The following is a 17,497-nucleotide window of genomic DNA, read 5'->3' on the forward strand; positions in this document are numbered from 1 at the left end:
AAAAAAAGATGATTTGGCTGAAAAGCCAGCATGAGGTAGATGAGTTAAATGCTGCTATTTCAGTGTGCTGTAAAAGGAGATGCATTAATAAATGTCGTGATTTTTCTTTTCAACACAAGCGTTGCGATGTTGAATAGTGGTCACTTAAGACAGAGGGTAAGGTCCAAAATATGAATGATAAAAAAGACAAGGAAAGAAAAGTGTAACTGCAAAGTAAAGTAAAGAATAACACATTACAAATATATACATATACAGTACTTCCAAGCACAGTATCAAAAACAATGTGTGTATAAGGATGTATGTGTACACACACACACCAACACACACACACACACACACACACACACAGACACACACACTGTACATTGTGTAGGTATTTACCTGCTTTTCCTGGCTCTCGAGAAGTGGGCTTATCAGGCTTAGGGCCTGAAATAATTTAAACACATTACATACCTTCTGTTAGCACGCCATAAAAACAATTCAATTATGTGATGCAAAATCCTTAGAGCTCTATTAATAAAAAACAGCACAGCAAAACAATGAAATTCACACCAGGCCTGGTTGTATTCTTCCAAATCATGTCATACAGACATGTTTAGAAAGCTGCGGGACCACATAATGACACCGTTCTGGAGCTGCGTTGGAAAGTGTCCAGCTCTTTTCCCCAATAAAGAGTTGTTGTTTTTATTCTCCTCAAAAGTTCCGCAATGTTGTATTGATTAAGCCCTTGCATGTACAATTAAAATAGTAATCTAAATGGCCACCATAGTTGCATAAAGATTGTTCTCCCAGTCATCAGAGGACACTCAGTCCCCGTCTGAATCGGCTCTTGCACAGGCAGCTGAGAGGAAGGCAGGTGGCTTTGGTTATGTGATAGTTTTGGCAGGAGGCATGAGGCTAGACCTCGGGAGGATTAAACTTTTTTTTTTAACCGTGTTCAAAAGCAAGTCTGCTCTAATACTAACAGGTCTAGTGAGAGATCCAAGATGCTTGTATCCATTCCCACATGGCTGCAAGACCAAAGCGAATCACTGACTCCTGTTGAAACTTTAATGTCACACCCACGGACTTGAGTCAAAACCTGTCAGCAATCATCATTACCGAATGTACCCTAGTTGTTTACAGCAGTTTCTGTGGTAGGTTTTCATACTCTTTAATTGATAATGTTCATCTGCCATTTTGAATGCTTTGGCATGCAGGTATTTTTAATCTTACATCTTTTTACAACCACCGAGCAGAACACCGGTACTGGGCCGTGGATCATTTGGTCCCAGGCCGCAAAGAAAGAAAAAAAACTCTCATTTGATAAATAACTCTCAATAAATGCTGGGGTTCACTGTTTTAACTTTCTTAGTGTATCAGCTGATGTTTTTTTACATTTGCTTACTTATTTGCATATCTACATTGCTCCCTTTGAGCAAAAAAACAAACAGAAAATCAAAGCTATTAGTACCTGGCCTATCCATTTAATTATTAAAAATATTCACTGTATATACTTTATTATTTTAAATATCTTCACTACAGCCCATGATTTATTTGAAAGAAAATTCAGAGCTGTTTAAACTTCTTTCACTGGCATGCACCGGCATTATCCACAATGCTTTAAGTAAAAACTAAGCATTAATGTGGGAGTGATTAAAGATTTAATCCTTAAGTCTGTACACTTCCTTTAAACACTTACAACCTCCATGTTAATATTGCCATCATCACCATCACACTAGTCATCTTATAGATTGCTATGTCTCTCCCACAACTTAGGACGACCACATCATATACTATCTACAATGCAATCCTTGACATTGAGACCAGCATTTGCAATGATGCCTTCAGCACTTTCACTTTAGATTTTAGAATTTAGAGCAAACTGATGAAAAATGGTGAGTTTCATTGTTTTAGGGTGTTTTATTTTAAGGATAATGACACACAACACTATTTTGCACTTTCTTGCAGGTTTTATCACATTCATTTATATTTTTACACTAACCTTTACCAAATAAATGATGGCCTAAATAGTGTGTATAAATAGCATGGCAGGTAATTGATGGGGTGGCGTCATGTACTATTTAGTGTTGTAATATGCAATTTAGGATGTAGGGCCTTTTTTTCCATAACTCTTCCAGTTTCTATTCTTGATTAAGAATATAGACTACTGCTCTTCTTGAAGTTATTTCCATTTCACCTAGTGCAGAATATACATGCATGGCATCCATGGGCTGTCATCTTCGCTTTGTGTCCATTTTCAGTTGGCTTTAGAAACTAGCTCGGTGTGTCAGAGTTTTCAGACGACAGTCCAGTTGGCAGCTCTGACAGCTCTGTCTCATGCTTGTTAATTTGTCAAAGCTGACTATTTAGAGTTCGTATAAGTGCACATAAACGTCAGTTAGCACGTTGTCAAGGCATTTATCTGTTTATAATGATCCATGAATATACAGTCAGTTGATGCGGTGCAGCTGGGCAGGTGTACTGTATATTTTAATTTTCCTTTCAGCATAAAAAATATCCAAAACCTAATAACTGTGTCTAAATGCCTCTAAGCTTTTACATGGATTGAAAATGCATTTTGTAAATAAAATAAAAAACCTTGAGTTTATGAAGCTTACCCTGGCACCGAGGCTTCTTATTTGCTACTGCTGTGCCACTGATGGGTCTGCCATTAGGTGATACACACCAGCAGTACCCTGTGAAGCTGTGGCATTGGACCTGAAAGAGATAGATAGAAAGAAAAAGAGAGAGAGAAAGAAACACACAGAGTTAGAGAATAGAGAGAGTTTAGAAAGCTGAGCTTGTTAACTCGGAAGCTAACGAGATCGTTTTTCTTATTTTTGGACCCATTCTCTGGCTTTTTCAAATATCTTTGGCTATGCAAATACTCAGGAGGGTTGCATTCAGCATTTTTTCACAGTCATGCAGCTATTGTGGTATCCGAGGTAGTCAAAGTGTTATGACATAAAATGAAACTGAAAATCAGACCGTGAAGAAAAGGCCCATCAGCGTACTTACTAATAAACTTATTCCAGTATATAATTACTGGCACGAGGATTACTGTTACATGAACCTGTTATTTTTTTAATACCACAGAGCTGAACAGAGAATTGAACCATTTGTATACCACAGAGCTGATCGAATCTCCATTCAGATATTCTAGAAAATTCCTACTTAATAAAGTTTTTTCAAGCGCTTATGAAGTTTCAGCCCTCTCACCTCGCTGTAAGTGCCGTCCGGGTTGCAAACAGGAACGAACACCTGTGGGAAAAGTTTCTTGGCCTGCTGCTCGGTGTACTTCTTCTCAGCCGCACACCTCGATGTATCTAAAGCAACAACAAGGGAATTTAACACTCTTTTGTGTTTAAGTCTAAATAAAGATAAGTGTATAAATCTTAAGAGTACTAAACAGATGTGTCTCATCCCAGGTTTGTATGGTTTATTTTACAGATTGATATTTGTCTCCTCATATAAAACAATATATTTGTGATGTATCTTAATACACAAGGAAAATGAGAGCACCCACAATCACTGCATGCAAGCCACTTCTCCGAGTTCACTTCATCATTCACCTAAATCTCTACACAGTCGAATGAGATTCTGCAAATCCTATTAGTCTGATCCATTTTGCAGCAATCGCACGAAAGAGGGGGAGAAAAGGGTTATTTAAGAAGCCGGATACATTCTTTAGGTTTGCCAGTGCCACTAATGTGGTAAATGCTTTTTTATTTTATTTCCCGGAGTTTAGGGAAATTATGGATATGAATATAGGAAAAAAGGACGATTCATATTCAGTATGTAATGAAGTGTGCGAGTGAGTGTTAGTGTGTGTGTGTGTGTGTGTGTGTGTGTGTGTGTGTGTGTGTGTGTGTAAATGAGAGAAAGAGAGAGAGAGTAGAGGTTACAGACGTAGGAGATGCGTGCGTGACTGGGAAGAACAACAACAGCCTTCTTTCACTAGTCTCATCAACAGAAAACCCACGCACCCACACAAACTCACACACACACACACACACACACACACACACACACACACACACACACACACACACACACACACACACACACTTCATCACACTCCCTCTGGACGGAGTGAGTGGACTCTCTCAGTGCTGGCAGCGACACACCAAGCCACAAAGTGAAGCTCCAACTGTGTGCCTCAGAATTCAATTTCAGCAATGACACACGCTCACTTTCTCCACTGCGCAATGCTGTAATCCCAGTGCCCCAGACTGGTGAGGTGGCACCTCATGCGTGGGACACGCTGCCCAGTCTGGTCGACCAGAAGAATGAGAAAAAGACAGATGGGTTAAAAAAAAAAGAAAGAAAGATGGATGGTGTTATAGATGGACATAGAGAGTCTGATGCAAAAAAGGAATTGAGAAACCCCTGCATGCACTCTGTTTTGTTCCAATATGGAGGAATGGTACAGTATAATGCAGAACTACAAATGGATAAAATAAAGTACAATGAGTCATTCCTTAATAATAAAAACATCTGACATGTGGCCTATTTGCTGTTCTGTATGTGGAATAAAGAACTTCAGAACTTTGGACTGGTAACGGTAAGGCCACATTGCATAGATTTCAATCTCAGCACAATGTCATTGATTACTTCAACGCAAAAGGTGATTTTTTTTTTTTTACTTGTGACATATACATTACAGCATTATTTCTTCGCATATACCAGCAGCGATGGGAACTGGGGTCAGAGCACAGGGTCAACCATGATACAATGCCCCTAGGGTACAGAGGGTTAATGACCATGTTCAAGGGCCCAAGAGTGGCAGCTCAGTGATACCAACCTTAAAGTCAGTAACCCTAAACCACGACCACTTCCTAATTTCTTATTTTTTTTTTTATTCAACCTGATCCCTTCCAGTTAAAAAAAAAATGTGAAGCCATTTACTTGTATTTGATCTGGGTATAATTTTTTATTAAGTAGATTTAATTTGTAAGACTTAGTTAAGAGTTTTTTTACTTTGTGCACTTAAATATAAATACAGATTAAAGTACAAATGGTCAAATGTTGCATATGTTTAGGATAGATGGATAAATAAATATTTGGAAGAAGGTAATTTCCGAAAAGACACAGCATTTCTACATCACACGCCACTCTCAAAGACATAGATATATATAGTACATAGTTATGTATATATATGGTATGTATGTATGTGTATTATATATATATATATATATATATATATATATATATATATATATATATATATATATATATATATATATATATATATATATATATATATATATATATATATATATATATACATACATACATACATACATACACACACACACACACACACACACACACACACACACACACACACACACACACACACACACATATATATATATATATATATATATATATATATATATATATATATATATATATATATATATATATATATATATATATAAACACATGTAAAGACCCAGTAGACAGTGCAAATAAATAAACAACCAGGAACAAGACAAAGACACTCGTTCCAGATGGATGGCTGGATGGATGAAAAGAGGGATCGTGGAAAAGGTTGACAAGGATGAGAATTTAAAAAAGGAGGACGCTGCAAAGTTTTTCCTGTATGGAAAAAACACAAATAATGTCTTCAGCGAGGATGAGAAAGGGCTGGAAAGAGTGACGGATGGGAGGCCTGAATCATACAGTCTGGGTATGGAAGATTAAAATGTCCCAGCAAGGGAGCTACACACAATATGATTTTTATGGCTGTCCACATATTTTGGCGAGTCGAGAGGATGTTGCGATGCTCAATGCATTGATATTTTTTTTAGCTTATAAAAAGGGTCATCAGGCTTATAAAACTGGCTTCCCTCAATTTTCTTCCCTTTGGATTAATGCTGTTATTTGACTTAAATTATCCATTAATATAATCCTGATATGCATACCAAGGGTGAAATAAAACTGCAACCTTCTCTTCAAGACTAGAGGACATTCTAAGGACACGGATCCGGTAGAAAATGCTGTGGGGCCACGACAACAATTACAAATAATGATTATTTTTGGTACTATAATGCTGTTGTTTCACTCCTTTTTGTGTTTCCTTTACTCTTATACAGAGTGGCAGGGAAAAGAACTGATAGAGCGAAAGACATGAATAGAAAAGAAGAGTGAAAGAGGTCATTGTGGAGACAGAAGAGAGAAAAGAAACAAGTACATTTAAGAGGTTGACAAAATCCTCCCTGGAGATCACAACACAATAAAGGGGTTTGTGATTCGTTCGACCTGTGACCTTGCCGGTTAATGAAAGTCAATACGCAGCACCCCAATATCAATACAGACTTGCAAGCAAAATCCACGGTTTAAACTTTTCAATATATTTACAAACTACAAATGCGAGCTGCATTTTTCTTTCCTCTGTCCTATACGCAGTCTGTGTTACTCAAGATGAACTCTGACCTTTGCATGAGCCTCGCATCACTTCCAGCTGGGGGTCGCGGCACTTGGCTCGTTGGAACTCGCACCGGGAGGCGAAGGTTCGCCCATCAGACGCACACAGGGGCTTACGTTGAGCAGTGGAGCAATCCGTGTTACACTCCTTATCCTGGTCGACTCGTAGGAACTGCAGAGAAAAAGAGAGAGTTTTACAAACCAAAAAAATTTTTATAAAATTTTATTGAACAGTGCTACACTGACTTCGGCTGCCCTTCAGAAAATCGCTTAGAGTGGCATCTCATCCAAACTGTCTCAGAAAGGTAGAAAGAAAAACAAAAAAGATGACCAATTGAATGTGATCTCACTGAGCTTCACTGGAAAACTGCCCAAACCTGAAAATAGCTAAATTATGTGTTTTGTGCATCTGACCCACACTGTCTTGTGTAGTCTGTTTGCAATCTCTTTTGTCTTGCACAGTTTGCACTAGGTTGCACACAATGCACATGACTTAATGTAGCTCTATGTTATGTGATGTAAAGAAACGTTGATATAGAGAAACGTTGTCTCATTTTACCGTGTACTGCGTCAGATAAATATGGTTGAAATGACCATAAACGTCAGAAGCTACAACAGGAAATAAATCTTTCAACAACATAGAGAAACAGAATAAATGTTTGAAGTAAATCCAAATTAAACCTGGATATTCTGAAACTTTTTTTATTTCAATTCCAGGACAAAATGTGCGTTAGGGAATCAGTAGTAGGCTTGGAGAGCTAAGAAGAATGGACATAAACCTTAATTAGCTTCCTAAACAGTTCTGCTATATGAAGATTTATTTCTCAAAAAGCTGCAAATGTAGTGTGTTATAACTTAATATATACATCATATCCCATGTCCTTATTACTGGGGCTCTTTATTGGGCTTTTATTATGTGATTATGTTGGTTTGTATACTGTGTAAACTTTCTTTGTTTATCCATGCTAGTTCCTGGTCAGTCGTTGCTTACATCACCTTCAGCTCCTTTACAGACTCTCATTGTATCCTACCTCACTCGTCGTATAAAAGCGTCAGCCAAAGAATTACATGTAAATGAAAATCTGACCTGGCAGGATATCTGAAAACATCGATTCTAACAAAAGGTCAAAGAGATCTATTGTGGCAGTAAATAATACACGTGCGGCCTGGTTTGGCATGCACATAATTGTGGTTTGTCTTTTTTCTCTTCATCGTCGGCAGCTTTGGACAAAATGGGTTGCAGATACTGTTCGCTTTTATCATGTGTTAAACGTGTTACGACTTCTTTATCCAGCATGTGTTCTCAATGTACCCAGGTTTGAATACGATCCAGAAAGCCATATATACAGTTTATAGATGGTTTTAGATGCTTGTGAGGACAATATGGATGATTTAGTCTTGTTTTATGGGGATTTTAGACAATTTTGAAACCAGACATAGTAAATCTAAAGCTTGGACCTATGAGACAACAAAGTAGAAAAATAACCAAATAAAACATAGAATAGGTGAACACAAAAGGGTAATTAGACAAATGACAAGACAGAGAACGAGACAGGACCAAAACCAAAACAAAAGCTCAAGTAGTGAACAAAATGACATGAGAGCAGTGTCATGCCAAAAAACACAGCAGCGGTATTTATTACAGGTAATGAAGAGGCTGGGGCTTTACACACAATCCTGCTTTTCCTTCTGCAAACTTTAGATGTGAATCGCAAATTGGTGTATAAGACATTTAACTTGAAAACATGAAATTGAAAACTAGCAATTTCTCTGCTTGGAGTCCTGTGAATGGTGTTTTTGTTTACCCATTTTCTTTGTACTTGACTTGACAGCTGTTACACTGTTGAATATATGATAGATAGATAGATAGATAGATAGATAGATAGATAGATAGATAGATAGATAGATAGATAGATAGATAGATAGATAGATAGATAGACAGACAGACAGACAGACAGACAGACAGACAGACAGACAGACAGACAGACAGACAGACAGACAGACATACAGACAAATAGATAGATAGATGCTTGTTGAGATTTGTGTAATTCATTTACTGATGTAGGGTGAGGAGTCCAGCATTCCAATTGATCTCAAAGATGCTTGGTAGGTTTGAGGTCAGAGCTCTACAGCAGTTCACTCACGATCTTCCACTCCAACCCCAGTACACTACATCTTCATGGAGTTGGCTTTGGGCACAGAGGCATTTTCATGCTGGAACAGGTTTGGCTATCCTAGTTCAAGTGAAGGAAAAAGACTAATCTTCTACAATTGTGGGCCACCAACTTTCTGGTAACATTTTAGGAAAGAACCACATATGGCTGTAAAAGTCAGGTGTACCAAAATGTGTCCATTTATCGTATTTTATGGTCATGCAGATTAGTCTAAATAAACGTTTGCGTCTTTTTCTCTGAGAAAGACTTTTATAACCATATACTTATCATTGTAGAGCAGTGAGCTTTGCCTTTAATGGAATTTTGTTGACGTACCAAATGCATTTTTAACAGGCAATTTATGGATATAATGAATAAATGCATAGAAGTACAAAGCAAACTTTTGTAAATCCTTTTGGAATTCTTTTCGATCACGCAAATATTTACACAAAACTTTACTAAAAAGAATCACAGTGCAATGTACACATCATTACGGACTGGAAATAGAAATATATAGCTATCATGGGTGGTACCATTTACCTCAGCAGCAGTGGTACTTTTGTTGCCTATAATGATACCCCATTCTGTAAGGCTCAGCACTAATGGTTTCATAATAGCAACGGCTAATTTTTTTAAGCCCTCGTCAAACTGCAGGTGTTCGCCTATTGTCGTTTCTCCGCTCCCACCTTCACTTCGAACTTTTCCATGCCGTGAATCGCTCTTTCAAACCGTGAATACGAGTAACATCCACACAGTGTGCGCTGCCACTCACAAATTCAATCCCTGCCTTGTCTTGCCTGGGAAGCAAAGATGAAAAAATTCAAAGGGGGTCACATGTGATGCCTTTGTCTGTCTGTCAGTCTCACACCTGTGCACTGCCTCTCACACTCACACGCAGGCACACACATCATACACACAAAGCATGTTTATATATATGCAGTATATATACACATACACAGATATAAACTATATATATATATATATATATATATATATATATATATATATATATATATATATATATATATATGTCTATGTGAGATGAAAAGGGAAGCCTGGCTGATGATATTTGTGGCCCAATGCTGATGATCTTTCATTTCATCCTCAGCTGTCTTGCTCTTGGTTTCTCTCTCTCTCTCTCTCTCTCTCTCTCTCTCTTTCTCTCTCTCTGTCTTGCACAAACAGAAACATTTAACAGACCCGTTCTGAACATGTCTGCGCTTTGTTTCGCCCGTGTAACATTTCCTGTAAAATATTCAAGAGTGGGCATGAAGTTCTTACGCTCAGTCGAGTCAACAGGTGTGGGGTTAAAGCGAGAAGAGAAAGGTTTGTGATTATAAATGGGGGGAAAAAACCCGCAAGCAGAGCTTTTCAATCTCTCTATCTTTTGAAATAAATAAATAAATGACTCACTTTTCACCACTAATTCCTCACCACAAAGCCTCAGAGCCTCAAAGGCTGCAGCACCGCACCTCAGTCGTAAATCAGAGTAGAGGAAAGGAAACAGACACTTTGTCGGGTAAATCATTGCCCATCCAGAAAATTAGCTCTACATGACAGTTTACAAATGAGCATATGTGTGTGTGTGTGTGTGTGTGTGTGTGTGTGTGTGTGTGTGTGTGTGTGTGTGTTTAAACAGAATTGCACCTGGCAGAGGGGTGACTAATAAGGTTTAGGGAAGAGTTGCCCCATGGCGAAGGGCGTCTTTTCTGTCATCTCTGACCATAAATCTCACATGGATTTATGGTAAAGAAGAGCATAAGAGTCTGTGTGTATTAGTGTATATTATCATGAGTGTGTGTGCTGAATGTATAATTTGAGGCTATTTAAAAAAAAAAAAAAAAAAAACGCCTTGCTAATTTCTCTTTCATGTGTATAAGTGGCCGGCGTGAACTCTCCGTCCTTCCTTTCATTTTTTCCACTTCATCCGAATATAAACCAGGCAATAAAAGAACAATAGTTCTTCTCAATTCTATCACTCCCCTGCATTGCACCCCTCCTCCTCTTTTTTCTACTCCTCTTTTTTGTGCTTAATTTCATCCATTTCGGAACGAATGAATATTAACTCGTGCATGAAAGCGGCTCCTTTTTGCAAGTGCTGTTTGGGGTCTGTGTGTTTCCAGCTCCTGACTGACAGTGTCCCACTGTCCGAGGTCACCGAGGCCCCTCACCCTTCTCCCGCGTTTGCACTCGTCCTGTCTTCCTCTCTCTTTCTCCCTTCCTCCCGTCTCTCTCTTCGCAGCTGTGCCCTCGTGCCCTGTTCACTCCGTCTTTCGCGGCTGGGCTGTCAAATGTCTCGGCGGGAGGCTGGACGGAGTTGTCAGGCACCAGCTTGTGTTTGTGAAGGTGCGAAATTGGGACGAGGCCCTTAAATTCTGGAGAAATTATTGTTTTTAAATTATTAATTTAAGGAGCAGCACAAATTTTTATTTTACATTTTGTAAACTGGCCTTAATATATGTAAAAAAAAATTAGCTTATTATAAGAATATAGATGTTTACTTCAATCATTTTTATATATAATGCATTAATACGTATATAATCTTTTATTCTTTACAGATGAGAGCTTGATATTAAATCTTAAAGAAGATCCTGACATTTTTGTGATTTGTCAAATGCACGGTATATCACACACGCCCTCTCACCTCTCACACTGATTCGCACAATGCAAAAAATTTCAACCACACCTATGGTAGAGCTTTCTACTGGTGAAAACACAGGAGCTGCGAGGCGTATTAAAGATTTTTTAAGATCAATCAGGCTTTGGATTTATTTTAAATACAACTTATGGAAAAAATTAAAACAAAAAAGATGCACTTTCAACAAGTTCAGCACAGCAATTTTGTATAGTAAAAAATGACCAATTAACTTTTTCAATTTCCAAGTGTTTTCTCAGGCTGCCACCAAACATGAGGGTTAGCTGTCCCAAGCTCATCATCTCAGATCAACAGCTGATCAAGGAGTAGAATGTCACCCAGGACCGACTGCTATGTTTTTTTTCAGCCGGAGATAATAAAACTCGCAGTTTCGGCCACCGCAGTGCTCGGCCAATTGGAACTAGTCAATCCGGAAACAAAAGGGGACAGTAAAGTCCAACCCAAGACTACGACGTGAAACCATTCACGAGCCCTGCGGGATTCTCCAGCCACCCACTATGACTGTCAAACACTGTCATTTTCCAGTTTTAACAGCTGGTCGCAAGTGTCCCGAATGGGGAAAAAAGGACGAATGGACAACCGCTGCTACCTCCCAGCATGGACAAGCTGGCTATCATAGCAAACAGACAGGCCACAGTCGAAGAGAATAGCAAACAGATGACACCAAACTGGTCCGAAGAACAGAGGCAATACAATGCAGATCGTTTGCGGTTCGCTCTAAGGCTCTGAAAGGCCAGAGTTCGGCTTTTTCTTCACGTCGAACACAATGCATTCACTGTAAACAAGAGCACAGGAAGAGCAAATGAATGGAGTGCTTAAGCGAATAGATTGAAGATTCGCTATAGTCTCAATTTGATTCATCCTCATCAAACAGTACATTTGAATAGAGCTGACTGTTTCTTTCCCTGTGTGTGAGGTAACCAATCATAAATATTTTTACCCTCTATCATAAAATTCCACACAGAATTTAAGTGTGTATCAGGATAACAAAAGAATGGCTAGCTGGCATTGATGCATAGGTACCGACATTCTCTCCTGCTTCTTTAATGATTTACTATTGTCTTTTTCTGGCACACATCCAAACCAAATGAGACGAAAATAATTGCTTATTTAGAAATGAGCGCCTTCCTGAACCTTGCCGTCTGCGATTCCTTTCATTTCGTCTTGTTTTGTTTATCGTTCGCCGATCCTTTCAGCCTATAGCTGAATTGTTCCAGGCGTATACTATAGAGATGAAAATTATGGACAGTTTAAAGGAGTGTGTGGGAGAGTAGGGCTGCACGCAAGCTATTTTTACATACATTTCTTTCTCAGGAACCCACCAGCATAGCAAACCCCAAATCCTATTACCCCCCTCAAGGCAGCGGAGCATTGTGGCCCTGAAAAAGCTCATTGTGGAGGCCAGTTTCCAGCAGAGAGCACATTGTGCAGTGATACAGCCGGAGTAAGAACAAGAGGTCCCGGGTACCCCTCCTCTTTCTGCCCCAGAGGGGCCCAGGGCCCCGCTCTTTTTGCCCCTAACACCCCAGCTGTGAGGGGTCAATGGGGGCCACTGGTGGAAAGCAACATGGCTGGTATGGACTTGTGAAGCACTTCTGTTGCAAGTTTCCTGGGATTGGCTGCAAACTCATTAGTCCCCAGCTTGGTGAAAAAGGAAGAAAGTGACAGCATTTAACCAGCCTATTAAAGGGGGGAAAGTGTTTAATTGCTGTGAAAAGATGTCAGAAGAAAGAAAAGAGCAAAAGAATGTCAAATGTTTTTGTTTGTGCAGGTGCATTTCACAGGTGCATTTCCATGTGTGTTTTTTTCTAATCTGAATTAATCAAATCAACCGTACACAGATTTGATCAGCTATATGCAAAAGTCGTTTGAATGGGTTAAAAAGAAATCACGTGCCATGGAAAGAATTTGCATGCATTAGTTGCTCAAGTTCAAACCGAGAAGACATTCATGATTTGTGATTGAAACAATACCGCATACTGTATCTCCTGCAGATTATTCCCACAAAACTAAACAAAACAGAATCCGCTCTCGGTGACTTTTCAAAACCAGAATAACACTGATACGTCTGTCTACGAGTTAGAAAAATATACCAGAGCTGTTCTCCTTCACGAGTCATGCTGTGCAATATAGTAACTCAATGTGGAAATGTGGTGAAATGTGTAGACAAAATTGTGATTGTAGTATGAAGAGACAGCTATCAACAGCAGTTTAACACCTTGAAGAAGGATGGAACTAGCGAAAAAACAAAGGGACAGCCGTGTAGTGATGGGAAATGCTGGGCTGAATGCATGCTCTCTTTCAATCCTATACTGTACCAAGGTAGATATATAAATATAAAATTATATATTTGCGATATGAAAGCCATGACTGTGCAATCACTCACTCACGCATCATAAGTCAGTTTTAGACTATACAATTTTCCGTCTGTTCTCAGAAAAATCTGAAGGTTGTAAAATAATTATTTGTTTGTAATTCGTGGTCTTACGATGCATAATTTGACAGGTTTCATCAATTTCAATTAAACCTGAGGGTATGATCAGTGCTACATTGCAGTTTTATTCTCGATTCTGATTAGTCAGGAGGTGTGGATACATTTTCTTTACAAATTACAGGTTTAAATAAATATCCTCAGTTGAACTTTTCTAAAGTTTTTAACAACTATGGAAGGAGTCTCTAGTATTAGTCCATCCTATTTTTTTGATAACGATATTTTCTTGGCTTATCAACCTCAATCCAGAAAAAGAACACAATCTGGAGTAGGAACGACTGTATAAAGCTGCTATAAAGTAAGTAATAACAGGAACAAACCTGTTTCCTGGATGTTCCACAACATTGAATATCTGTTCCTGAATATCAGTATCAGTAACTCTGCTTTCACTCAGGCTGCAACACACCATGCCAACATTGATTATTTTTCTAATAACAGCAATCCCCTTCGTGTATAAGTTCAAGGAACTTGCGGGAACTAAAGGTCTGAAGGTCAGAGACGTCCTGAATGTCTGATAAGGCAGAGTCTGAGTGTGAATGTATGCGTGTGTGCAGGCACGAGCAAGAATGCAGTGAGAGTGTCTGCACAATGCAGCGCTGCCTCCCACATTCCTGGTTGCAAGTAGGGAGCGCAGTTAACTATCCCAAGCTATTTGTTAACATTTGGTCATGAGGCATCTTTTCATGGCCCGCAAATAATGAGGCTGAGGGCAGCAGCGCTAGACCTAACCCCTAAATCACACGGCTTCCCGGCTGACACCACACATTCTTCTGCGTTCTCGTTTACACACATGCTCATACATGTGCGTTGGGCTGGTTTGATATCTCAGTAGGATGGTAATTCCTTAATTACTAACGTGTACCATTTTTGTTGGGATTGTACCCTCAATGGTAGACATTTATTTTAGAGTGCTGATCAATCTGAGACCTGAGGGCAAATTTTTTTGATCTAGTGCTAATGTTGCTCCACATGGCAGAGTAAAATACTCAGAGGAACATGCTATCTGCTCTCTTCTGCATACAAGCACTTAGATGCCCATGATTGTCACAGTGATTAGCAGGGTATAACAAATATTGCATCCCTCTCAACCTAAGTGCACAAAACCACAAAAATATTGAAAAAAAAACCAAAGTGTACTACAAAATCCAAACTTATTGCAAGATTCCAACTCGGTGGACTACGAGAAGTATGATTATGGACCTTATTCCGAGTATGAAAGGTAAATCCAGATACAAGGCCATTTGTTAAATTTGGAAGGAAGTCATGTGATCACCAGTGTATTCTAAGTCTCCTGAACAAATTCACAGTCTTGGATAGAATCAACACTGTTGATATTTCTTCCAGAGTGTTGTCTCTGGTCCAACCTGTAAAATGATCTGTACTGTTAAAACAGGACGACTTAAGAAACCAATTCTACTTTATTGCTGTGAAATTGGCTTGCCCTGGCGCAGACTGCGAATTGTGCGAAGTGCGGACCAAAAACTCTGCAGGATCTCAGCAGTTTATTTTCTCCCCTCTCCTGTCCAACTCTTGGGCGATTTTGTACTTTTTCCCCCAGCAAATATGCACAGTCCCGTAGATGCCCCTTGAGACCGAATTGCCAAAGGCCCTCGATTCATGGATAGCTGGCCTGGCACAGACCAGCGGGGGCACAGATGCCAGTGTGGGGAAAACATTGACAGTCACTGTATCTCTGGCCATGGTGTTAACAACCCACATCAGCGCCAGTTCGACACATTCAATACCAGCAATGCCCCCCTTTCCAAATCCCCCAAGATGCAAAAACCACACCAAATACGCAGACTGGCTCTAGGAAAACATTCAACACATAGATTTGTACAGAGCTGACAGAGTAGAACTAGATGGAAAACAGAGATAAGCCCAAGATTGACTCGAAATCGACACCATGTGTCTAAATATTGTATATAATTGATTATGTTTAAAGACCCAAATAAGACCAGAAGGTGAAAATTACAACTTGTTCAGACTAAAGAATTTAGTATATGTGAAAGCCTGTCAAACTGGTACAAATATTGACTGCTTACCAACATTTATGGATTATAAAGTGGGCTATTTCCTATTCCTCCACTGACATGTTAAAGCGCACTGGCACACACATAGTATTGGTTTGCCATAAGTGCTCAGGCGAGCTTCTCTATCAAAGCCATCTCTGTTCCTGCTCCTTGCTCCCATAGGCTGGTCTCTGGTGGCTACTGGGTAATGATGAGCGGCTTCCCGCAGTCAACAGGCTGGGTGTGTGTGTGTGTGTGTGTGTGTGTGTGTGTGTGTGTGTGTGTGTACACGCCGCTGGCCGCAGAAGCTGTTACATATTTGGCAAGACTGTGAATCTCACACTGTTCCAGGCAGTGGACAGGTACATTAGGCCGTGCCAAGTCCTGGCGTCAGGAGGATATGTACTGATAGTGCACCTGTGGTGTGTTTTTTACGTTGCACGGTGTAAAGTTTAATTTGAAACTCCTTTTTTTTTTTTCAAGTTTTTTGGCCAAAGTTGTAGGTGCTCTCTGCGTTTCTCACCAGCTAGTGACGTTCCGGAACGACCCTGATTTTCAGCACCTACATAAAAATCTTGGCTGCTCGAGCAGTCCTCGAAATGCATGCCATATTCAGTGGCCTAAAAATAACGTCCTCACAATAACACATGCTGACCAAAGTATAAGCTTGGACTGGGGTTGCACAATGAGAATTTCTCGAGACTCAGTGCCATCCGAAACACTGAAAATTTATTCGGAGCAAAAGGAAACATTCATGCTGTCTTTACTTGATACACAGCAAAGAACTATTATATACAAGAAAACGGATTTTTTATTATTTATTTTTTTTAACAATCTCAACATTTTAAAAGCGTGCTATAAAAAGGTGTCGGTGTTCTGACTTTGAAATGGCACCACATTTATCGTAAGAAGTCCACTGATATATTAATATTACATATCGGGTACATAGTTTGAGTGCGTCATTAGCAGCAGCAACAAACAACAACATAATATAAACTTTTCATTCATTCATTTGTCTTGATCTGGGACAGTGTGGGTGTGGATCTGGATTCCAGTCTGGGAACACTGGTCAAAAGGCGAGAATACACGAGAATACACCCAACAGGGGACACCAGTCCATTGCAGGGCACCACACACACTCTCACACACATTCACGCCTAGTGGAAATATAGCTTAGCCAGGTAACCTATGGGATGTAGGAGGAAACCTGAGAACCCTGAGGAATCCCGGGAACGTACAAAACTTCACACAGACAATAACTGGGACTCTGTGAGGTGCTGTGTGACCACAACTCTATAACTCCTAATGTTCTTTTTATGTGAAATACACTCAGACATATATTGTTTTCTTGATACATTTTTACAGGCATGATAAATACCTGAAGTATAAATTATAAAAAAAAAGATGATTTTTGATGAGACGAGGCTACCACTGTCAACATCATTATACAGTTTACCTGCACCAGCATGCTTTTTTTCAGTATAATGATGATGATGATGATGATGATAATAACCATTATGTACTTATGTATAGACAAATTCTTCCATGATTTATAGAATATCAAGGTGGCATGTAATGCATTTTTAAATACAACACCTTGTGCAGGGTTGTGTGGCATGAATGTATTCATAGTTTGGTGTTATCTTCATAGAAAATATTATCGAGTTCTTATAACTATTAGATTGGAACTATTGGTGATTACTTCTATTGCCAACATCATCATCCTCCTCACTGTCCCATGCACCTCTTAATTTTTAATGATCTATGTGTG

General features: G+C 39.3%; 1 protein-coding gene across 2 annotated transcripts in view; it reads right to left on the reverse strand.

The window, feature by feature from the left end:
• Positions 1–17,497, reverse strand: part of smoc2 (SPARC related modular calcium binding 2) — a 33,773-nt gene that overhangs the window by 15,557 nt on the left and 719 nt on the right. For both annotated transcript variants that reach the window (XM_046876967.1, XM_046876973.1), the window contains exons 2-5: positions 6,424–6,586; positions 3,202–3,308; positions 2,601–2,700; positions 382–426 (exon numbers count right to left, since the gene is read on the reverse strand). In XM_046876967.1, the coding sequence (XP_046732923.1) occupies positions 382–426; positions 2,601–2,700; positions 3,202–3,308; positions 6,424–6,586 (415 nt within the window). The remainder of the gene's footprint in view (positions 1–381; positions 427–2,600; positions 2,701–3,201; positions 3,309–6,423; positions 6,587–17,497) is intronic.

Source organism: Silurus meridionalis, chromosome 2, assembly GCF_014805685.1.
Source record: "Silurus meridionalis isolate SWU-2019-XX chromosome 2, ASM1480568v1, whole genome shotgun sequence".
In the NCBI taxonomy this organism is placed as follows: Eukaryota; Metazoa; Chordata; class Actinopteri; order Siluriformes; family Siluridae; genus Silurus; species Silurus meridionalis.